Here is a 26578-nt window from a genome sequence, read left to right on the forward strand (position 1 = left end):
AAAGAAGTATAAATGTAAATATAAATATAACCTTCATTCTGGTCATTTAGTGTCTATGTCTTAAAACGTCAAGTATGAGAGTTGCTTTCTTCCTCCTTCTAGGGCTGTCAATTTGTTCTTTCCTCAAAAACTCATCACATCTTATTTCAAAATACAAATATGCATATTTGAAAATAATTCTTCATAAATAAATATACTATAATTATAATTATTAAACTATATTATATTATATTAAACTACATTATAATTGTTAAACTAATTAGACTAAAGGACAAACTAATTGAAGATTTTAGTGTCTTCTGCATATTTACCTTAAGAGAAAAAAAAGGAGTGGGGGAAGATATAAAAGACTGGCAGGAAAAAAATCCACTTGCTGATTAAAGACATCATTCAAAATAAATCCATACAAAAATCTATTTTTTAAATCTGGTTTTGCCACAGAACCAGTTAAAAGCAGGATTTGGGGACTTAAAATAGTGATGTCTAATATTCAAATATATTTATATTCATATTTTTGTGATGTAAATTTTGTAACTTATAATTTGTAAATTTCTATGTATTGCCCTCTCTCTGCCCCCCCCCCTTCCTGAACTTAAGTCAAGTCTGGTACAAACACAAATTCCTTGGGTAGGGACTTAAAAAAAAAAAATTGGAAATCGGCAACTACCATCTGCCAAGCCTGATGCAATGTAGCATGGAATAGAGACAGTGAATGTGAGATAGGAAGATAATCCACAAATAGACCCAACTCTGTGCAGATCAGAGCCAGAGAGGGCCAGGAAAAGCTATCGCCCTCATCCCCTCCAGAGGAAATACTGAAGTCCCCCTCCATTTATGGAATGAGTCTTGAGCCAATTGTGTTTGTCTCTCAGATGATAGGCACTTTAATGAACACGTGGATTTGCAAGTAAAAACTTTAAAAAACCAAGAGAAATATTCTAAAATTGTAAACTTAAAAAAGAAATGTCAGTATAGTGTAAAGTTTGGTAGAGAGATTTGGAGCTGTAATCATGCATTTGTGTATGATGAAACAGACCCGGGATTGTCTTTGTGAGGCATGGGGATGAGGGGGAATTGGCTTCTCCGACAAGACCTGCTAAGTCCACTTGGGGGCAAAGATCCAACAGTCATTCATTCAGAACATCTTGTTTAGGTTTCTTCATTTTATTAGAGGATTTCGACCCTCCTTTGTTTGTTTGCATTGGTTGATTTCAAATGTCAATCTATTTGCTTTAATCAGCAAAATCACTGTCCTGCAGGAAACTTCCCAGGGGACATGACCTCATATATTTTATTATCTCCAACTCTTGTCAAAATCAAAATTACAAAAAGCAACATTCCCTGAGGATTATATTCTAAAAAATATGTAAATTTATTCATTTCTGTAATTTTCCCAGATTTTAATCCTAGACCAAACCAAAATATCATTCATTAAGCTGAAAACATATTTGGACAGCGTTTTGGGTGTGTTTGCTCCTTGTGTATGTGTGGTTTTTGTTGTGTTTAGACAAGTCTCTCTACTCCTATAAAATTGCTCTTACTAAATTGAGCTTTGTTGTATGTTCTCTGCTTACTTATTATTGGTTTTATGGGTGAGATACATTGAGCAAGTTGCCTCTTAGGTCACTTAGCCAGGCCTTCATAAGCCCCATGGGAGAAAATTTTCTCAGACCTTCAGTGAAAGGAAGAGCTTTGCCTCCCCTAATCAAATGGCACATTCTTATCTTATAGAACATGAAAGTCTCCTGAGTACCTGCCCATGCAAAGAAATTTAATTCAGTGGAACTTAAGTTTTTTATTTTTATTTAAATTTTCTAAAATCTCTTCTCACATGTATTTAAAATAAGAACACTATAAGGACCTACTGTTAAAGTGGACTGCTTTTAAACATATATATTCACTATATTTCCAGAGACTTGAACTATACTATAGTCTCTATAGTTTCTTTGCTTCTTGAAAGTAACAGCTCTCCTTGAAGGTCCCAAAGAGCCAACAAGGAAGCATGAGTCCACTTAGTAACAGGGTATCCTAGTTTTAATATGTCACTTCAGCTCATTGTCTACGGGCATGACCTTCTCAGTTGGCTGCCCTTGGCCAACTTGGGTCCTCGGACTTCTTGATCAATAATGCCTGGCCTCCAACTCTCTAACATCACCATGTGCCTGCTCTTTGTCTGGCACCCCTCTCTGCCTTGTGTCATCTTACACCAAATTGCACCATCAACTACACCAGCTGCCTCTACCCTGATCCATCTGGCAAACAGAATGAAATGGGCACAAAAGGAAACAAGATTTACAAATCTCTGAGGAAAAAAAAAAATCAATCCTGAAACTCAGTTTGATTATGTTTCAACTAGATACATTCTAGAAATCCAAATTGCATATTTGTATTCATGTATTTATGTAAAATATAAATGCCATTTAGAAATTCCAGATATACTTAATTCATTATGAGATAATATTTTAATACATATACGCTCTGTCCTCTGGATATTAACTTTTAGAAAAACCTTGTCTACCCTTGAACAGACAAACTTAAGCAACTCAGGATATATATGCACTTGTCATCAGAACATATGTGGAAGGAAAATAAATTCTAATATAAGCTCAAATGACATGAATAGATAAATAAATATGCTTTCAAAAACAATTTAAGTGGACTAAATTACTTAAGAACTGTGCTATTTCATATTATCGGAGCTTCTTCATGGAAGTGATCATTCAAAAGAATTACTGTCCAACTCATTCTATGATGCTGGCATTACCCTGATACTAAAAGCCAGATAAAATATATAAGGAAAAACAAAACAAAACTACACACCAATATCTCTCACAAATATTGATATAAAAACTCTCAAAAAAATACCAGCAAATCTGGGATGCCCAGTCAGTCAAACATCTGACTCTGGATTTCAGCTCAGGTCGTGATCTCATGGTTTGTGAGATCAAGCCCCACAATGGGCTCCATGCTGACAGCGTGGAGCCTGCTTTAGATTCTCTCTGCCCTCTCCCACTTGTGCTCTCTCTCTCAAAATAAATAAATAAACTTAAAAAAATACCACCTAACCAAATTCAGTCACATATTAAAAGGATTATATACCATGATCAAGTGGGATTTCTGGAATGCAAGGATGGTTCAACATACAAAAATCAATATACCATTGTCAACAGAATAAAGGAAAGAAATATGATTATCTCAATTGATGTTGAGAAAGCCTGTAACAAAATTCAACACTTTCTTGAAAAACACACTCAGCAAACTAGGAATAAAACAAACTATCTTAACATAATTAAGGATGGCTGTACTCATAAATACATCATGTTGAGATTAATAACCTACAGCAAAGAAACTCATTAAAATTTCCCACCAGGAGTACTTACCAGCCAAAATTTTCTTGAATTGTTTAAACCACACATCACAGTGGTCTTCACTTAAATTAATAAGATCAAGCGTAGAATCTTTTAATTTATTTTGTTCCTTTTTCAAACATATGAAGAGTGTGATACCTAATAAGGTACCACTTCCCTGCTGTTTAACAGAATAACGTCGTTTCAGTTTGACAGAGAATATGTCCTTGAGTTCAATAAATTCTTCTTTACATAGAACATCATACTTGGAGTCACCTGAAAAAAAATTAAATTTTCCAATTAAAAGCAGTGTCCATATTTTATATGTATGAATAATAAAAAGTGAAAGCCCATAAAACCTTTATCATATTTATTTTTTACCAATTATGCTTCATATAAGTCCCTGTGTGAGTTGGGGAGGGAAGAAAGGGAAAATTGGGTCTATTTTCCCAAGAATTAAAACGGAGAAAAATGGCATCAAGTTCCTGTCCAAGACATTCAAAAACTGAAAATATTCAATAGAAGAATTTCAAGAATATAGACAAAGCAACATTCCAAGAAAGAGTCTCCTTGGTCCTAATAGAGACAGAATAAAATGATGGAAAGAACAGAATTCACTAACAGAAGTGAGTTTATAACAAGTATTAGAGGCAAAGTGTAAGGAAAAAGATACGTACATTCCAGGTAAAGTAAAACATGTACAAAAAGGAAACAGGAAGATTACTGTATGAAACATAAATCCCTGCCAGTCTAGAACAAAACATCCACCTGAATTGAATTTTACCACAGTCAGACTTTAGTTTATAGTGGCATCAAATTTTACTGGTTATGTTTAACCTCCAGTCAGAAAACATGTGTTGCGGTAAAAGACCATTTCAGTGGACTCTCAAAGTAGGAGTGCTTTATACTTTTAAAAAATACTTCTAAAATGTCTACTCTGGCCAAAATGGAATCACAGGGACTGGTTTACCTTCTGCCTGAAATAACTAAAAGGGTGGGCAAGATACATGAAACCTCAGTTTCCAGACATCTGCCATCAGGTAGCCCAAAACAGTATTCCCTGAGAGAGGGAAAACAAAGGAACCATGGGAGTGTTCCAGGCTACCGTCTGGGGAGGGTTTCCAGGCCACAGTGCAAGTCGGGAGCCCTGGTGGAACCTGGTTGTCTTACTGGGTGAAGCAGGAAGTAAGAGTCCAGAAAAGCCACAAGGACTAAGTTCACTAGGCAAATTACTGTAGAGAAGGAAGCTGCAGAGAAGTGGGAATTCTGCAGATTTGCAGAGGGCCCCCTTGAATCTTCAGCTAAGTATGAAAGACATACGTGCAAGGCCAGGGAGAGAGAGACCCAAAGGATGAGACAGAACAATGCTCAGAGATCGCACAGACATGCCCACCATGAGCTTAAAAGCAAGCCTCAAAAGGATTAAACTGTCTCCTAGTAATTCAATTACATCCTATAATAAAGTTCAAGAATACAGGGATAAAAAATGTTTACCAACTTTACATGGCAAAATTCACAGTATCTCTCATTCAACCAAAAATCACAATGCATGTAAAACAGCAACAAAACATGACCCATAATAAGAGGGAAAAAAGCCAATAGAAACAGATGCAGAACTACTACCAGTGTAACCAGCCCCACAAATCAGAGGTCCCCTCTCTCGGCTTCCTTGGCCCTTGAGCAGGCACAATACACTCAGATTGGAGCAAGGACTTCCAGGCACAGTAAGAAGTTGCTTCCCAGCTTTCTCAGTGACTGTTTGGGCCTCTCCCAACCATTCTGCAAACTATGTCCGGTTGTTCACAAAGCACACATACCACGGGAAAAAAAAAAAAAAAAGCCCTTTTCTCAGTGTTTATGGTGGTGGGATAAGGTGAACCCAAAGTCAGTTTTAGGGGCCTGTCATCTCCTTGGAAAGCTCAGGCTTCAAGTACAGCGCACTTCTATTATTGTCACCCAGAGGCACATGGCCAGGGTCTCTAGAGCACTTCAAGAACACTTCATACCTTCAAGGATGAGAGATAGCAGGCTTGTTAAAGGTGCTTCTTCCAGACTAATCTTAAGATATTGATTATGCCCTCCTCTCTCATACAAATTTAATTTTTTTATGTCGTATAGCACACAAGAGCTCTGAAGAAGGATGAAAGGAAACAAAGAACCACTGAGGGAAAGAAAAAAAAATGCAAAGGATGAAATCAACTCCCCTTTTCACTCGAAGCCCTGTATTATAATCTGAATTCTTTATCATGTGTGTGCTTTACTTTGGCAGTGAACAATTCAATGGTTATTCTAATTTAAAACCTCTTATAAATTGAAAATTTAAAGATCCTACAGCAACATCCAAGATCAAACTTAGTAGGAAAAGCCAGAAGAATTTCTGGAAACAGTACAAGAATACCTATTGCCACTTTTACTATTTCAAATTATTCTGGACATTCTGGCTGATAGTGTATCAAAGAAAAATGAAATAAAAGGCAATTAAGTGGCAGAAGGGGCAGGAGGAGGGCTAAAATCATAACTATTGATAGATGATATCACAGTATGTTTGTAAAATCCAAAAGAATACCTTTAAAATCACTAGAACTAATAAAAAATACCCAGTAAGGAAACAGGTTACAAATATACCAATAGCCAGGAAGGAGACATAATGGGGTTAAAGATATCCCATGCCAATTAGCATATTATACCTAGGAATAAATTTAGCAAAATGATCTTGGACTTGTATGGAGGGAAAATGCTAAATAAGTGGAAATATATTAAGCTCCAAGATTACATTTTTTCCATGCCTCATTATTAAATAACTACTGATAATGCTATTCCAATCAAAATCTCAATGGTATTTTCTTTGATGTAAGGGGGCAAGGAACTTAATCAAATGATTTGCAAATTTTCTTGAAATAAATGTATTACATTAATGAATAAAATGTTTTAGAAGTACAGCAACGAGGGACGCAGAGTATATGCCTGATTGGATATTAGTATTTTGTAAAGCTATAACAATTAAAATATAGGAATAGATAAGAGAATGGTTCAAAGAGATTTGTATACGCTTAAAAATCACTAATATGATAATGGTGGTATCTAAGCTCAGTAGGAAATATTCAGTAAAAGGTGATTTAGAGCGGATTAATCTTTTGAAAAAGGAAAAAAATAGAGCCTTATTTCATAATATATATCAGTATTTCTAGAATAGAAAGAATTTCATATAATCATTAGTAAAGCCTTAAGAGTGACAGTAAAGGCAGATATACAGAGACTGAAATATGTAACATAAAAATTATTCAATGCCCACCTGAAACTAATATAACACTGTATGTTAATTATACTTCAATTAAGAAAGAAAGGAAATTATTCAATTGCTTATAAAGGCCTGAAGAACCATAAATAGATGTCACAAGCAAAAGCCAACCAGGCAGAAATATCGGCAACACATGACAATTAAATGATCTATTTAATCAAGGAACGAAACACTTTAGTGGCAAAGTACATAAAAGACCCAAGCAGGCATTTCACAAAAGAAGAAATGCAAATTGACCAATAGACATATGAGAAAGTTCAATCTAATTAGTAATCAAAGAAATGCAAATTAAAACAACAAGATACCATTTTTTGCCTTTTAGATTGGCACAAGATCAAAAATAATGCTCAACGATGGTGAGCGTAAAGGGAACCAATCCCAGTGCTGGTGGGAATGCAAAAATGGTAGCTGCTGGAGAACAAGTTGGGAATATGTATCAAAAGATTTCAAAATGTTAATTGCAGCAGTATGTAGAGTAGCAGAAATATTTAAAGCAATGCTCAAGTTCTTCAATAGGAGAATGGTTCAACCATAGTTTTCTGCAGCCCATAAATGAGCAAGTTAGAACTCTAGGACATTCATGTTAAGAGGTATGAATAAGTAGAATAAAAGCAAGTCACAAAGTAATCTGGGGGATTTAAGCTCAATTTCATTAAAAAGAAAAAAGAAACTCAAGTAGAAAACACACAACGAATTTAATACTGGTCACCTATTTAAGAGAAATATGAGGGAATAGGAGATTAATTGTTTCCTATAAACCTCCATAATTTCCCTTTCTATAATCAGCATTGAATTTATAATTTTTAAAACTGAAGAAAAGGAAAAATGCTTTAAAGTATGCATATGTTTGATCCAGCAATTTACTTCCAGGAATTTACCCTAAGGGAATAGATAATATGCACAATTTAACTAGAAGAATGTTTACCCAAGCATTATTGGAGTGAAACTTAGAAATAATCTAAATGAGTAACAGAGTATTGGTTCTATAAAGTATATCTCATATAACAAAATGCTATTCAGCCATTGAAATGTAGAAATCCGACGAGAAAAGGGTCTAAAGTAGCACATTTCTATTATTGTTTTGTATGTTTACTGAATACATTGTGTACGTGTAATATATTTTCATATGCACATTTATATGAAAATGCATATGAAAACTTGGAAGGGTAGTCAGATTGTGATTTTGTTTGCATATATGAATTTCTAATTTTTCTACAATGAGAATATTCTATAATCAATTGAAAAAGATTGTTTCCTTTGCTCATCCTAAAATAGCTCCTGATATTGTTTAATTTTTAAAATTCCATTCCCTAAAAAGAGTAGCTAATATTTAATGAGCATGTGCTGTATGCCAGACATTGCCCTAAACGCTTTACATGTATTATTATCTCATTTACTCCTCACAGCAACCCTAAGAGGCAGATGCTGTTTCCTAAATGAGAAGAAATTCAGGACAGAGTGTGTGTAACTTGTCCATGGTCATACATCTGGTAGGGACAGACCCAAGATTTTAATCCAAGCACTTTAGCTGGTCTTTACAACTTTGTAACAATGTTGGGCTGACCTAAAGAGCTTCTTCAGGTAAACGCACTCCCATCTGACCTTCTGCATCGGTTATTATTATTATTTTAATATTTATTTTTGAAAGAGAGAGAGCACACACACAAGCGCAAGCAAGGGAGGGACAGAGAGAGAGGGAGACACAGAATCTGAAGCAGGTTCCAGGCTCCAAGCCATCAGCAACAGAACCCGATGTGGGGCTTGAACTCATGAACTGTGACATCACGACCTGAGGCAAAGTCAGACGCTTAACCAATTAAGCCACCCAGACGCCCCTTAGATGGGTTTTTAAGTCTAGTCAAACTTAAAACACTAGGCGAACAGCCGTTGTGTCTCTAACAGCAAGACAACAAATGTGTCCCTTAACAGAGTAGTACTACATCAGACTGAGGTGACCACGAGGGAAATGTGAAGTTAGATTACAGCAACAAGGAGCTTACAGAGAACATTCTAAGAATTCTTTTAGCTTTTTTTTAATTTTAATTTTAATTTTAGTTAGCTAACATACAGTTGGTTTCTGGAGTAGAATTTAGTGATTCATCATTTACATACAATGCCGAATCCCTATAACTCGGAGCCATATTTCCCACTCTTTTTGCTCAGGCTTCCAGGGTCTTTTCCCACATTTGCCCACAGATTCAAATTTGGGGGGTTTTATGCAAATGGTTACTTTGCTGAAGCGACAAAAGAAGAGACTAAGAGGAAGACCTACAGGTTTAAAGCAAACATTGTCCTTTTATTTGATAGGAAAATAAGGATAATTGATCTGTGAATAAAACACTTAAATTTTTCATGATAGATGGATGTTCTTTGCCATTGTTTTTCTCAGCAGCTACATCAATCTCTCAGGTACCAATTTCCTACATGGAATTCCTGATCTATTATTTATTTCTGCAATGGTAACCATTTACATAAGTCAATCTGCCCAGTTTTCTAATCACAGATTTCACTTAATTTTGGATAGAACTGTTTCCTGACATTTGAAGATGTGTACAGTATTACTCGTTTTACAGAAAACTGTTTTTTCATTCTGAATATAGTCTTCAGGAATAAACCTTGTTAGAATTCTGTGAACCTGAATTAAAGATGTTTTTATTTAAAGGCCTGGAACTGTTTATTGTTTAACCAGACATCAGATTGGGTGGTACTTTTTTAGGCCTTTGTTTTGTTTTTGAAGTTCTTAAGATATGAGCGGGGGACCAGCTGGCTCGGTACAGCAGCAGGACACTGGTTTCCCGGACTTGAAAGAGAGCTAGGGCCGGAGGTTCTTCAGGTTTCCAGGTGGAGAGCCCTGAGGCTCACCCCCAGTTAAGGAGGACGGTTCTAGAGATCATCTAATAGGATAAACTGAAAACTCTCAGGTCACTGTGTCTCCTCAATCCCCACTCCAAAACACTTACTCTTCGGGGTATACTTAGAATACACACACATTTATGGGAAACTAGATTAAGGAGAAAAAAACCATTCTGAGAGAAAATACTATTGCTCTGGGTCTATAAAATTGCCCATTTATCTGGACCCCTTTGTAGTAGCACCTTAAGAATGATTCAGACTCTATTCTCCAGATTAAAAAAATACTGCTTTGTATATCTAAACTATTTATAAATTTATAAATGCTGAAAAAAATTTCGGTCATATATCTGCTTAAATTTTCATCCACAAGATAGCTGCTTCGATCCCATATTAGCCACCTCTGTTATAGTACAACCAATTTCCTCCACAAATAAAAGCAAATGTTTTCATAATTGTATGCAAAACCCACATTTTCACATACAACCAAGCACAGGCAAACTGTATGTTACAAGAGGAGTTAAAAAAAAATACTTTGGGGCATGTATTTTAAATGCAACTTTAATTTTACCTTAATGTTAAAAGACATCTTTATTGGTGAAAAATGTGGAATAAACCTTCATCCATAGAATAGTATTTTATAACAGTAGATAAAAATATGGAAATCTTCCATATACTTTTTTTCAGGTTATGAAAACGTAAACCTTACAGATGACATGTAATTTTTCTTTGTGGCATGTGGTTTATTATTTGAAATCTATTGGTTCATTAGTATCATATTGGTTATAGCTAGTTGTTTCAGAACATTAACTGTCCTCTCACATTACTTACAGAGATACTGGGGACCATCTGTTCTTGCAAGGGATTTAAGTATATGTCTATTGGATATCATGCTATTTATTTAATTCAGCACCCACTTCCTATTGTTGTATTTTCTTGGGGGGAAAAGTCAATTTAATTACAGGGAATAAAGATAACCTCTCCTGGCAGGTGACCCTGTCACACCACGAGAGCAAAGCAGGACCTACTTAAAGTAGGTTACAGTGGTTAAAAGAAGAGTAAAACCAACAACACTTAAGAATATTTAACAAAGGTTTAACAAAAATAGAACAGTGAATGGCGCTTTTAAAAATATTACTGTAAGCCCAGGGCTTGTCTAAATCAATCTTGGCACATCTGTCTGATGCGGACCATAAACAGGATTAGAGCGGGATTTATCTGCTTGGCGTTAATTGTGCTCACAGTTTCTGCACATGCCCACTCTTTAAAATACTGCCTGAAAAACAGGCCTGCCCGATACACAGCTCCCACAACACAGTGCAGACACACACGTATGGTATATTACATGGTTAAGCAATGTGATGTCTAACAATTTTTTTTGGCTCTTCAGAATTACTTATCTAATCCCCTAATTAAAAATACAAAATTCTGTTTGAATACACCACATACTGAGATAAATCTGTGAAGCAGGGGACCAATAAATTTGAATACACTTTAATTGTAAGAAGAAAACACAATTTAATTGTTAATAATCAGGTTAAACCAGGGTTTAAACAAATAGGGCTGCTCCTATAATTTACTGAAAAAACCTTCACAATGCATTACTATCCTCAAGAATTAGGACACAGCACTCGTTAGCAGAAAAAGTTTCTAAATACATACACATATCAAGAGTGACAAGATATAGCATTCTTATCTAGTAAAAAAAAATTATACAGGAAATTTTAAACTTCTCACAGAGAGAAGTAGAGAAAATGCCAATCCAATATCCAAAAGTCACATTTTTATCACATCAGATAGAAAATTAATGTTCATTTTCTACCTGTTTTTTCCCCACTTATTCTATCATGTGTAAACAGCTTAGATAGAGTTGAAAATTTGACTAATTGGAGATATTTAGGTATTTTTGCAAGAAGTCCAAAATGAACTAGCCAGTCAAAAAAATGTAAGTATCAGTCTTTGGTTTGCAGATTTGACATATAGGCAACATGTAATTCCTTATTCCAAACAACATTTAATGCCTATGATGCTAAGTGATGTGAGAAGTTTTAAATTACTTAGTATGTTTTAATCATGAACGTATAAAATTGTTAAAGAACAGTATATTTGAAAATTTAGGTTAACTTTCAATCATAGGCAATCTTCGGCTTTAAAACTTTTTTGAGTCAGAACCTATTCGTGTTCTAAATATCTTAGTGAGCTCTTAGAGATCAGTTTTCCCCTAAATCTCTATTAATAGACGGTAAGACTATACTTTTACTGTTATTTTATACAGAGCAGATAATCAGGAGAACTTGACAAATTAAGTCAATCATTTAAATACTTAAAACACCCAGCAGCAGTTCTCAATGTAGAGTCTCAGAGGTTTTACGTGGTCAAACTGATCTTTAGGATAATTCTAAACATGTTATTTGCCTTTACACCGCGTTGGCATTGGCACTGATGTTTCAAGTGCAAAAGTGGTGATGTGTGCATCAAGGCAGTGACACTTTTACCAGTATTGTTGCATTCTTTACCACACTCCAAACTCACAGTTTAGAAATTAAAAGGTCCATTTCACTTAACTATCCCTGATGAAGTAGGAACAATCTATTTTTTTTTTAATTTCCACCCTGGACTACATTTTTCTTTAAATATTATGTGAGATGAAATGGAAACTATGCATAAAGCATTTCTGCTACAAATGAAAGTGATGACTGTCTCCAGGAAAAGCACTCATACTTTTAAGTTGCAATTGAACTAGCTGGTTTTGTGGAAGACTATTTTTACTTGAAAGATCCACTGACAGACAAGCTATGGTATTCAGACAGGAGTATTTGGCAAACATTCCCTGGAAAAATGAGCAAAGTGAGCCAGTCGCTCAAGAAAAACAACTAAAACTGTCAATGACAAAATTCAAGCTTTAGCGTAAAAAATTAGAATTTTATAAAACTTGTATCCATCACAATGAGTTTGACAGCTTCCCAATACTTAAAAAATTTTTTCATGAGACTGGTGATCATATTAATGTATCTGATATTTTTTAAATATTGGGTATTATAATGTGTCAACATTTAGAAGCTCTATTTAACTCAGTACATCAAATTTTCCAAATATGCAATGCAGGATGTTATAAAATCATGCACAAGAGATTTATTCAAAGTGCAAGACAAACCAGTAGATTTTCAAATAGACTACATAACCATATTGCTGTGTTTTCAGATTCAACATTATAACTCGCCTTACTAAACTGGCACTTGAGTTTTGTTGTAATATCAAAGGATAGCCACAATTATCCGAAAACATGATTAAAATACTTCTCCTCTTCCAAATACACATCTATATGAAAATGGATTTTCCTTATATACTTTAATCAAAACAACATATTCACAATAGATTGGATGCAGACACAATTTTTAAAACTCAGCTGTCTTATATTAAGCATCCTATTTTAAAAAGCTAGGTCTTCTAGTAAAGACATTTGAAAAAAATGTAAGATAATAAAGTGGCATAATAAACTGGCATTTTTTTAACTTTAGAAAATAATTGTTTTGAACAAAAATATTTTATCTTAAAGGCAATGGATTTATTACTACTATATTTAATGAATATTTTTAAATGTCTAGTCCTAGTACCATAAGTACCAAGGGGTATAATTTTTAAGCAAAAGGTCTTTGTGGTTTTTGATAATTTCAGACTATAAAGTGGCCCCAGGGCTGAAAAGCTCAAGAACCCCTGCACTATAGTGTTGTGAACATAGGCCTAACCTTAAGAAAATGCAGCCTAGAGATGGCATGATTCATGCATTTCATCTTTAACCACCTTAAATCAAATACAATGATACTAGGTTATTTTTAGATTCTGCCATGAGTCCCTATTACATCTGAAACCTAGCAAAATTCACATTCTATAGCAGGCCTGATCATGCAATGTGATTGGGTTTTGTCATTTTCACTTCAGCAAGAGCACTAATGTGCTACTTCCTTTGGGACAATTTATCCTTGACTTGATGATCTACTTAGATATTTGCCTCTGCCTGCATTTTATATGCTCACTTCCATTTCAATTCCTTACGAAAAGCATTTAAAAATGGAAAGTGTCTGGGGTGCCTGGGTGGCTCAGTCAGTTAAGCATCCAACTTCGGCTCAGGTCATGATCTCGTGGTTTGTGAGTTCGAGCCCCACTTTGAGCTCTGTGCTGACAGCTCGGAGCCTGGAGCCTGCTTCGGATTCTGTGTCTCTGTCTCCCTCTGCCCCTCCCCGACTTGTGCTATCAAAAATAAATAAAATGTAAAAAAAAAAAAAAAAAAAAATGGAAAGTGTCTGATAATGGCACCAATAGAAAATATGGCCTTGATTCATCTTAACCTTATACTCTAGTCATTTGGCAGGCATTATCAGTTCAGGTATGTATACCATGATGTACAGTTTACATACATCACACCAGACGGCCTTTGTGCAGATACCCCTTGAACCTCTGAAGTACGGCAATTGGTCTTCCTTTCTCTAGTCTCTCAGCAATTCACTTTAACAATATCTTCATCGTCCTCCTGGTCTCTAATCTCTGTATCCCAGTACCTTGCGCTATGCTTAGGACATAGGCTTGGCCTCCAATAGAAGTTTGTTATTGACAGTCTTTACCATCAGTCAGATGATATCTCAATCACACTGTATGCATTTCGACCTCTGAACCTTTGCTCCTTTATTTCCCAGGAAATGAAAGGCCTTCTTGACTCCATTTTCAAACATTAACCATCTGTCAAAGCACATTAAGAGACATTCTTCATTTCCCAGTCCTTCTGAGCTCCTATGGCCCAGTACACAGTTGAGATTCAATCACATATCAGAAGTTCCTAACTCACCAGAGGGCAAAAGCACAAAGGTCCTTCAAAGCCTTTTAAGAACTTAAGTTATATATTTTTACCATACTAACTGATAGGTCAAAATGGTAATGGGGAAGGGGTTAGCTAAAGATGAGACTGTAACTCCTTAGGGTAAGCCCAAAAGTTTACTATTTCAATATATTTGAACACCTGCTATATTTTGGGCACTTTTGTGTGTATATTAAAATGCTAATATGAATTTAACAGTCTCCATGGACCACTGTCTCTATGAGAACAAAGGTTAAGGAGTTCATCTTTCACGACCTGGAACTCGCTGGGCTGTGGGAACAGGACTATATGTATCTAAGCCAGAGTGATGGTCTCTAGCGCCAGTGTCTAACATAGCCTGGTCTGGGCTTTCTGTCAGGTAAAGGCTTTTTCCTTCTGAGGACCTCAAAGATTGTCACACCAACTTTGTTTTCACCTCTGCCATTACTAGCCATCAATGCCCTACTGTGCAAGTCAGATCCCCCATTACCTCACGGTAGTCCCAACAAAGAGATCACACAGCCCTCCAGATAATCTGATGGGTTTTGCTACTGAGAGACACTAAGAAGCCCACTTTTATTACCAATTCCATTCAGGTTTACCCTGAAGACAGTAATTATTTGCTCCCAAGATAACAAGAAAATATTGAGAATAACTACTCAAAGTCCAGGACTACTGAACTAAGCACATGCAGCCCCTGTGTTGTTGGAAGGGAGTAGGAAGAACCATTACATGAGAGACAAAGCAGTAATTTTTACTTGATGAAGGGACTGGTCCTAGTACCAGAAAGTAACAATTTCATCTGAGGAGCCAAGACAGTGCAGGAACAGAGTGCCACAGTCCTAACTGTCCAGAAACAGCCTGGAAGAGATTCACCTAATCAGCCTCCAGGACATCTGAAGTCACTATCAGTATATCTTCCTGGGGCCAGAGTTGGCCCTCTTGCAGTGAAGGAATCACTGTGCGTGGGAGAGGAAGGGAGAGAAATTGTCACAAGCTACATATACTGAACATACAAAAGCAAACTTAAAATGTACACATTTACAATAGCCACGATATGGAAATAACCTAAATGTCCGTCAGTGGATGAATATAAAGAAAATGTGATACACACACACACAGTGGAATATTGTTCAGCCTTAAGAAGAAGAAATCTTGCCATTGTAACATGGATGGACCTTGGGGGCACTGTACTAAGAAGGGAAATGTAAAAAAAAAAAAAAAAATACCACATAGTCTCGCTTATATGTGGAATTTAACAAACAAAAACAAACATAGAAAAACTGAGCTCAGAGATAACAAGGAACAGACGGATCATTACCAGAGGTGGGGGGTGGGCAAAATGGGTGGAGGTAGTCAAAAGTTACAAACTCCCAGTTGCAAAATAAATAAGTGTTGGGGACGTAACATACAGCATGGTGTCTATGCATTACTGTACTGCATACTTGAAAGTTGCTGAGAGTAAATCTTGCAAGTTCTCATCACTGAAGACAATTTGTAACTATGTATGGAGATGGATGTCAACTTACTGTGGTTATTTCAGAATATATACAAATATCCAATCATTATGTCCTACACCTGAAATTTATATGCTACATGCCAATTACATGTAAATAAACAAATAGACATAATTTGAGATTTTCTAAAAATATTTGTAAATATTTATTCATTTGAGGAGGATTTGCAGACCTAGACTTAGTGGAGACAAAGGAAAGTAATGTACAATTTCAATATAGCTTATCATGGTTTTATTGAAAAAATCTAATTTTACATTCAAGACAAAGTTCATGTTTATTTTTAATATGCTAGGCACATGAGGGATATGGCCTTTATTTCATTTCCACCATTAAAAGCATATAATTGACAAACATCTTTGGATTCTGTTTTGTTTTCGGCATTCAAAAACTGGCTAAGTAAACCCAGCGAGAATTGATTCACTAAGAAAAAAATTACAATGAAATTACTTATGAAGTGTAGCCAAGTTTTCTAACTTCCTCATTTACTTTCAGTTGGATTTAGGCAAAATGTAAAGAACAAATGTAAGTGTTAGTAAACAGACATACACATACACACACACACACACACACACACACACACACACACACACACACACTCTATAAATTATGCTGGTCAGTTAATACCATTTAGGCTACTATTCACACAAAATATGATCCTCTACCTATACTTGAAGTAAAAAAAGAAAACTTAAAGCTATTTTGGAGTAAAAATTGGAAGTTAATTTTTTTTCTGAAAAATTTTAAATTAATTCAGAGTCCTATATGAAAATAAGCTCAATATTTGACCTTGGTGTCCTACATATATGGTATTTAATGCAAAGGTGTTCCTACTGAAAAGGAGTTTTATAAGAATTTCTTCTCCATGCATTTCATCATAATCTATTTTCTACCATATAGTCAGGATGATGACAGAAAGACAAAATGAAGGGTAAAAGTAAGAAATTGTTACCTGATAGTGTAAAAATTTTAAAGAAAACTTAAATACTCTAGGTAAAGGATATATTTAGCTTCACTATATAACATGTAATCAAAGCAAAATAGCTTATGGGATTACAGCAAGCCATCTCCTCTGTGCTATAATACTACTGTCAGGTTTTTTTTAGAAAGATAAATTTGATATCAATACGATGTGACACAACTGCATCAAACCTTAATTTCACTCACAGTAAGAAGTCACAGGATTAAATAACACTGTGCAGTCTTTTAGAAAAGTTTATTGCTTCCAGATGGATTCAAGTTTCCTTTCAGCCCTGATTACATCTAATATGCACAGGGTGCCAACATTATAAAGGACAGAGTCAAAAATATCATTTATATAGATAGCGAGGGGCGGGGTGCAGGAACTTTGGCTCCCGAATAGATTATGCTAGCCAGGATCTGTTTTAAGAAATAACAAACATTTAATAACAATAATAATAATTTAAAAAACACCATATTATGTAAATGTTTTGAATAATGGCTGTCCCATAGAAAAACACAGATCTGCAACAAAGTATCCAGAAAATGACTCCTAGCTCAAGCTGCATGCTCTCTGCCCCCATGTTGGGTTGCGCCATGTGTCACACCGCATGAGGCTTGCTACCAAGATGTCCACCTGTGCCTCTGTGGCAGGAGAGGCATCCATGTTTATTTCATTTAATAGCACTGTTGAATATAAGCCATTGTGGTCAGACACAGATCTTCAAAAATACTATCTAAAGGCATGTTTGCTAAGTTTAAGGCTGCAAGTAAATTACTGCTTGTATTTAAAATAGCATTTTCTTACACAACTTCAGTAAGAAATAAAATCCTCTCCATAGAACCCAAAGAAAGCTCTCTCCATAATGTGAATTAAAAAATAAAATCACAGCTGCTGTATCTAGTCTGTGAGAGAAAAAGCAATAAAAATTCATAATTGAAGAATGATTTCAGGGGCCAACTTTTTAAAATACAGTAAAACTCCAATAACATTTCCATTTTCTCATTTTCTTAAATTCAATCTTTCCAATGTTCTGAAAAAGTCATACAAATTACAAATCTGATTGAATATAAATGTTAAAAAATTTATTATGTATCCTTCAAAAACAGATTCACAATTTAAATAAAATTATGGTCTAAGAGCACAAAAGAAGAGAAAAATGATTCATTTCTAAATGTATATAATATCTTTCCTGCTTGAGTACCACTGGGAAAAGTGGTACTACAATAATTCCACTCATACCTGACTTTCTTCTATGGATATTCAACCAAAACTAAGACAAATAATAATATAGCACTTTATTACATTTTCTGTAGAGAAAAATAATTTCCTTTATGTAAGGTATATAACAAATATTAAAATTTCAGGTGATTTTAATAAAAGTTATTCACTTATTTTCAACTTTATAAGGGATACTTAAAAATGGATGAGTATTAAAATGTTTAATTTTAATTAGATTAAAATAGTGGCACTATCCTTGATCAATTGCTTGAAATGCTCCAAGACGCAGGGTGATCAGAAAAGGATCGAGTTATACTAAAAAAGGATTTAAAGTTACATGACAAATCAATAACAGATCAAGAAACAGGGTCGAACCGATTAGGCTACCTGGCACTAGAGTAGATAATGGGTTTTGCATCAGCGGATGACTCATCCATTAACAATGTCTGATATTCTAAATACTAATATGTATTTGAGGGGCGCCTGGGTGGCTCAGTCGGTTAAGCGTCTGACTTTGGCTCAGGTCATGATCTTGCAGTTCGTGGGTTTGAGCCCCACATTGGGTTCTGTGCTGGCAGCTCAGAGCCTGGAGCCTTCTTCGGATTCTGTATCCCCCTTTCTCTCTGCCCCTCCCTGGCTCATTCTCTCTCTCTCTCTCTCTCTCTCTCCCCCCCCACCCAAAAAATAAATATATATAGTAATAATAAAATAAAACCTTAAAAAAATCTAATATGTATTTGAACTATCACTAATAAAATAGTATTTTGTTTTCAACAATGGTTATTCTTAAACTGGTCATACATTATTCTAAATAACACATATTTAAGTGAAAAATCATTTCAGCTTTATTCCTTCTTTCAATAATTGTTAACTAGATACTTTCCACATGTCAGATTTGTTCTACAAAGAGAATCTTAGAGATCTTCCCTGACTACCCAATAATCAATGAATAAAGATTGGGGAAAAAAAATATATGACAACAAGTCATGTAAATACAGGTTGAGAATCTCTCATCTGCAATTCCAAAATTCCCAAAGCTCTGAAACTTGTACATTTTTTCTTAAATCATTTGGGAGCAAAACCTGAGCTGACCTCATTTTGTAGCAAAACTGGACCCAAACTGACAATGGCATTTTAAATCTTTACCCCACTTAGCATGGATACTCCTCATGTTTCATTCAGAAATATTAATATTCAATTATAGGATGCTACCTGAAGCTCATTTTGGGTGTTACATACACATATATGCCCTATATTAGCTTTCTAAAATTAGTAAACATCTCAATTTTAAGATCTAGCTGGTTCCAAATGTTTCTGGGCAAAGGGAACAGTAAGTAACCCAATATTCCAGGTGAGAAATGATATCTCTTACTAACATGGCAGTGATGCTGCTCAATTTTGGATATATTTCAGAGGAAGAGGCCACAAGATTTGTTGATGGACTGGATGTAGAGAGATAAGGAGTAGAACATTTCCATTTCTAGCACATTTCCAAGTGTTTTTGGCTTGGGTAACTACAAAGATGAAATCTTCACATACTGAGATGGGAAGATCCATAGAAGGGTGTAGTTGTAGGCTGTAGGAGGGAATATGGGGTTTATTTTAGAATATGCTAAGGTTGAGAAATCTAGTGGACTTTTAAGTATGTCTAAGTAGGCAGTGAGGTTTATAAATCTGGAGTTCTGAGATGATGTCTGGACTAAAGATAGAAATTTGAAAGTCATCAGCATTTAGATAGTATTAGAAGCCACAAACTAGAGGAGGCTGAACCAGAGAGAGAGTGAAAAATAGACAATAAAAGGTCAGGGAACAGACATGGGAAAATGAGAACAGCTAAGAAAGAACACTGACAAGGAGCAGGCCAATGGGGACAGGAGAGAATCAAGAGAGTGACGTCCTAGAAGGTAAGAAAAAATTGTAGAGAAAGAGCACTGTGATATTTTAAGACTGTCCATAGGTCAAGACAGATGAGTACTGACTTTGACAAGTGAGCTGTAGACTCACAGGAGTCAAAAGCCTGATCACAGAAGATTCAAGAAAAAAAAAAAATGAGAAACTAAGTGGAGACAGTGAATGTATAATTAGTCTAGCTAGACTAATAAATCAGGGTGTGTGGGAAGGGCCAAAGAAATGGGACCAAGTGCTCTATGTGGATTATCTTAATTAATCCTCATAATAGCTCTGTAAGGTGGAAATTATCTCATTTTATAGATGAAGATGTGCAAATTAAGATAAGTAGTGCACCAAGGATTTAATGAAAATGCTAGATTTTTATTTCCAAGCACATGTGATTATCAAGTTCATCCTCATACCACTGTGCAGCTTCCTATGAATTCACCATACAAAATAAATATTCAGAAAATGGCATCGTCTTCCCAGAAAGGACACTGGTGTAGGACTTAGGAGACCTTAATTGGAGCTCTAGCTTGGTCACCAATCTTGAGGCTATTCCCTTAACTTTTAAGCTTGATAGCTCATTCCTAAAATCAGGAGTTGGGATAGATTCATTTATTCATTCAGCAAATATTTATTCAGTCTTTATTTGCTGGATACTATTTTAGGTGTTAAACAGTGGTTTATAAAAAAGGCAAGAACTAACCCTTTGGTAAGGAAGATGACAAATATTCAATTTAATGTTTCTTTCAGCTCTAAAATACTTTAACAGCTGTTTGATAAGTATTAATAGACAAAGTGCACTCTAGGCTAGTGTCAAGAGGTTTACATTTATTTTATTACTGAAACCTCACAGCACTGTAAACTAGGTACTGTTGTTATGCCCTGTTTTACAAAAGGTGGGGAGGGAGACAAGCTGAGAGCTTAAATAACCTGTACTACAGTCACACAGGAAGTGACAAAGTTTAAATTGTAACAGTACTACTCCAGGAACCCATCCTTTAGTCACTCTCAATAGTATGGTAAGTTACTATTATAATATTTTATTTTAGGGGAACCTGCCTCAGTGGGAAGAGCAGGTGACTCTTGTTGATCTTGGGGTTGTAAGTTTGAGCCTCATATTGAGTGTAGAGATTACTTAATAAAATCTTTAAAAATTTTTAAAAATATTTCAGGGGCACTTGGGTGGCTCAGTCGGCCAACTTCGGCTCAGGTCATGATCTCACGGTTTGTGAGTTCGAGCCCCATGTCGGGCTCTGTGCTGACAGCTCGGAGCCTGGAGCCTGCTTCTGAATCTGTGTCTCCCTCTCTCTCTCTGCCGCTCCCCTGCTCATGCTCAGTCTGTCTCTCAAAAATAAATACATGTTAAAAAATTTTTAAAAAAGATTTCAGTTTACTAGTGTTTAACTTTCCTGTTATTTTACTTTTCTGGATGGGTCTCTAAATGTTCAAAATGGGAAACAGGAATAAAAGAAAGAAAAAATGAAAATTCGGAAGTAGAAGTGAATAGTGATATAAAGTCAAAAGAAAACCAAAGCACTACAGTATCATGAACAAAAACCAGGTCTGGAAGGAGTAGGAGAAATAGCAACAGCCCTTCAGATGGTGGCCCACAAGACACCACAGGTATAACCATATAGGACAACAGACAGGCCTTGTCAAACATGGCTCCAGAGTTGCTCTAACAGAGGGGTGTGGGGGTGTGTCTTCTATTCTGTTGCCAAGTCACTCAGACACATTGTCCATTTACCAACCCTACTGAGAATCAACACTTCCAATAAACTTAAAGTAAATACAGTCCCTAAAATATTTCATAAAGGAGCCCTAGCTATTTTCTCATACTCTTTGTTACAACCACATTAAAAAGGAAAAAAAGCTCTTGAGCGTTAAGAGCTGAAATCCTTACAGGAAACAGAAGAAGAAAGGAGGCAGAGTTGAGCTGCCTGGTCTGACTACAACTGAGGCTACCCTGGGATTTTCAGTAGAGCTCCAAGATTGAGCCCCTCCCTTTACATCAGGACCTTTAGCCGAAACCAGGTGCACAGGGAAGCCTCTGTAGCCATTTTGTTTTCCCTCACTTTCAACAGAGAATGGTGACATTAGAGTAACTGGGTTTCTCCCTTTGCAGAACCATTCTGAGCTAGCACTTTTCCTAGTATTATGAAGATTATTTCAAGATCGTATTGCTTTATAAATTTTAGAGACAGGAAATAATATAATCCATTGAGTTTCAAATTCTGAGTAGCTACTATATGCCAGGTGTTTTCTGAACTAAATAGTGATTGAAGGATGATTAGATATGGTTCTGTCCCTGTAGCAGTTTAGTATATTGGCGAACAAAAGCACACTGGGTAATTTACCATCGTGGGGAACTTCACCAGATTATTCCCAAATTACTCCTTCACAAAAGGACAGTGGACCCACTGGAGATTCTAAGAAACAACAATCCAACGTTTCCCTATTTGTCACTCTAGTTTTCTATCTAAAGTACCTTTTCAACAGAGATTCAGATTCATTCATGTGCTCTAGAAGCCTCTTTAAAAAGTAATCTGCATTAAAAGGTAAAATGAGAACTAAATCTCCCTCTGAGAAAGATGCTTTTATGTTTTCCCTTATATATTCTTCATTTGTTGAAAATTTCTACATGGAGTACAATGTATACATATAATCAGAAAAAAAAAATTTCAAACCTGTAGTTTTTACATTGCCTGAAATTAGTTCTCCATGCCAAATGTTTCTGTCCTTTATTAACTACTATGAGGCAGCTAAGAATGATTGACAAGAGAGGAAAATATTGTATTCAGAGGCTCAGCTATTTCCCAAGCTCTTGGTAGATATAAAGTTAATACTAAGCAATAAAACTCCTCTCTTTGCCAAATTACCTTACTATACATATATTCTATTAAGATTGCATCATCATGCAAAGTAGCAGCCAGTTCTTGCTGTAAATAGCATGGCATAGAAACACAGAGAAATGGCTAGGCACTCAATCAGACACTCCATCTCATCTGACTCTAAATTATCTTCAGGTTACAGTGAGAATTAAAAAAAAGATAGCCATCCCTGTTTCTTGATTTTAGAGACCAAACAGATCCTGAGAGAGGCAAAGGGGCTCATCAATGACAGATGAAAACGGCAGAGCCTTAACTGAAACCGAAGACCGGACTTTAAAGCTCATGTTCTTTTCTTCTGTTCTAGAAGCTAGGAAAACTTGTAAAGAACCACACTTGGGTGACTCAGTCAAGCATTAGACTCTTGATCTCAACTCAAGTCATGTCTGGCTCTTGGTGACAGATGGCATGGAGCGTTCTTGGGATTCTCTCTCCCCTCCCCTGCCTATTAGTACCTGTATGACCTTAGAGAAGTTAAAGTTTTCCTCTTCTGTTTTCTCATCTAGAAAATGCAAGTGATAATAGCCCCTACCCTCAGAGGATTTTTGTCAGGATTCATGGAGTTAATAAGATGCCGGTAACATTCCTGGCACATCCAATGTGCTATGTAAGTATTGGCTATTATTACCTGAAATAATCCAACAAACCATTTGCAGTCACCACACCAATGCCTGAATTAGATAAACTAGAAAAACAGCATGTATGACCGATGATAATAGGCAGGAATGATTTGAGAAGGACTCTACCCTACACTTAAAATACAAAAATTCTCAGGCCTTATTTCAAGTTTACTAAGTAGCTCCTATTAGAAGGGGTCACCCTGAGTGCCTTCCCTAAAGCAGACTAGGAAACTTTACTTGGTCAAGGGTCTACTAAGGCACTTGTGGAATAGGTTAGAAGGAGAAAAGTAGGAATTGAGAGTATAGAAAATAATGGATTTGTGCTCTCTCACTCCCTAAAAAATAAAAAGAAAGAAAAAAGAAAAGAAGGGGCAGATATATTACAAATAATAGGAAAAAATAAAAATCACTGGAAGTTGACTCACATTGCTCTCATTACTCTGATCCTCATCAGGCACAAGTATTTTCCCCAAATACTTTGGGAAATGTATCAGGCTCAGTTTGTATTCATCCTAAAAGGGCTTGTGTGCCCCACTCACAACACAAAGTTCTTCCTCAATTCTCCCCCGGGATGGGACAACAGCATTTTTGAGAAGCACTAATGATTATGTTCTGTGGAACAGAAATTTGATCACAATCACCTGGTTTTATCGTCTTGTGGTTTTTCTTTGGATCCTGGATTTTGTTATGGAAACACGCAGGCTGTGCTGAGGAGGAAAATCTTCACATACTGACTGGAGAGAAACGCTAGACATGAGGGCAAACCAGCCCTGAAATGTGCCATTTTCCCGATTCACCACTTCAGCTTCTCAAGAGATGTGAAAAATATGTCATAGCAACAGTTTACAGGTGAAGGAGCTGCTAAAAATTTGAGACTAGGTGATACATATCTAAATGATCATCAGTAACAGCGAAATACATGCCCATCACCTAAGATACACAAGATCCATAGCATAATTATTTCAGAATTTCCTAAGTCTGCCTTTAAGGTTTCATTTGTGTTCAAAATCTTTTTGTGGGGGGAATAAAAGTAAACAACTCTCCATTCAGATGATCTTGGTGTGAAATGGGTATTTAAACCACAACTATTGACAAATTCTTATTTAAAAAAGATTCAGACCAGGGTTCCTGGGTGGCTCAGTTGGTTACGCATCCCACTCTTGATTTCTGCTTAGGTCATGATCTCACAGTTCATGGGTTCAAACCCTGCATCTTTGCTGACACTGCGGAGCCTGCTTCAGATTCTCTCTCTTTTCATCTCTCTGTCCCTCCCCCACTCCCTCTCTCCCAAATTAAACAAACCTAAACTAAAAAGTTTCAGACCAAAACCCAACACCATCAACTTCTCAAGTTTTTATAAGGACCTCTACAACTCTGTAGCTGTCTATTTAAGAAACATTTGATACAGTGGTTCTCCAAATGACTTTCACACAATTCTAGATCTTCCATGACAGGACCTAAGTAGCTCTGTTTTGCTTTATCTGTTGGGGGAAGGGAGAGTGGGTGCTTTAAGATGCCCTTGGGATGAAGACACCAAAATTACAGAAACCACTGTGTTAGTATGGTTATTGGTACAACCAACTATGGATCTTACAGTGCCTAATTTGTTTCACAGAGTTACTTGGGTGCTGGAAGGTTAGAGATCAATTTATTTATTTAAAATGGTCTATTTTTAGTGGGCATTTAAAAAAAGGGGCAGTAACCTTACAGAGACATGGTCAAAAACCAGTATTATTAGGATTTGGAATCCTGGAAATCTTTCCCAAAGAGCTGTAATAATTTTTAAAAAAAAGAAAGAAAGAAAGAAAGAAAGAAAGAAAGAAAGAAAGAAAGAAGAAAGAAAAAAAAAACTGAGGGCTTTTTCTGCTCTTTAAAGGGATAGAGGAGCTAAAGTTTACACAAGTTCATTTTCCTTTTAATGTATTTTAGAATTACATTATTTTTCCAATGCATGGATGCTGTTACCACCTACACAAGATTATTATAATCTATCCCAGGTAATTACTGCTGAGATCAGCAATTTAATGCCCTTTGTTTGCCAAATTTTTGTTTTCCCAAGAACCAATTCCACTCTATAAAGATGTGTTTCCAGGATACATATAATTATGCTGGGTGTAACATCTGTCGCTTTGCATGTTCAGAGCCTTACCAAACCAAAGGGACACGCTTGTATGTCAACCTTAGGGAGAACGATTCAAGTATTAAAAGCTTAAATACACAGAATTCTTTTAAGCAGTATTTATCAAAAGTAAAAGCTATTTCTAATTTAAATATTTCCAAATAGAATTAACTCATTTCAGTCCTTAGATTTTAATATAGCTATATCATTTTTTATTATTTAATAATCATGAGTTATCTTTATTATGATTTCATATAGAAATCTTAGTTGAATTTTCTACTTCAGTTATCTGTCAGAAGCAGACCATCGAACAATAACAACAAAAGCAACCTATAATCAAGGACAGAAGAAAAAATAATGCTGGTGACCTCTTTTCTCTATTTCACCCTTTAATAGCAGAGTGGATTTAGATAACAGGACAGTGTTGCACTTTCAAATGTAGGTCAGTATTTTGATTACACCACAAAAGTGAATTGTTCAAACTTGAAGAAAGCAGGGCAATAATGACCCAAATCACTTCTCTGCATAGCCTTTTAAGGTTGCCTAACCATCGGATAATCCTGAGAATTTTTCAATATGTAAGATATTTATTGGCAAGATGTCCCAGAAAGATAGAGATGGTGAACATTGATTTCAGTACCAAATCTGAAATGAACCCTTAATGGGAGAAAAACAAATCAGACACCGTCATCTCTCACCAAACATTTGTAATCACAGACCAAAAATTCAAGTTATAAGTTCAGCACATTTTCAGAAAAGTTTAGTAGGTCAAGCAAACTCCTGACTCTGTCTGTGGCACTCAAATGTATTTCACTACCTTTTAAGAGCTGCTATTATAGAACCAAAAGCTTACTATTTGGGCTGCATTTAGACTGATTAGATTGTCCAATTTCATAGAGATTTAGAGTTGAGGAAACCTACTTTAAAAGGAATAACCCATATTTCCAAACCATTTTAATATGATTGATGCTCCTAACAATTATTACTTCTTAGTGTTATAAACAGTGTAAAAGTA

At 35.8% G+C, this 26578-nt stretch overlaps 1 protein-coding gene across 1 annotated transcript in view; it reads right to left on the reverse strand.

The window, feature by feature from the left end:
* Positions 1–26578, reverse strand: part of CERKL (ceramide kinase like) — a 104711-nt gene that overhangs the window by 62307 nt on the left and 15826 nt on the right. Inside the window, exon 2 of the mRNA XM_042994844.1 lies at positions 3381–3623. Within this exon, the coding sequence (XP_042850778.1) occupies positions 3381–3623 (243 nt within the window). The remainder of the gene's footprint in view (positions 1–3380; positions 3624–26578) is intronic.

The sequence above is a fragment of the Panthera tigris genome, chromosome C1, assembly GCF_018350195.1.
Source record: "Panthera tigris isolate Pti1 chromosome C1, P.tigris_Pti1_mat1.1, whole genome shotgun sequence".
Lineage (NCBI taxonomy): Eukaryota > Metazoa > Chordata > Mammalia > Carnivora > Felidae > Panthera > Panthera tigris.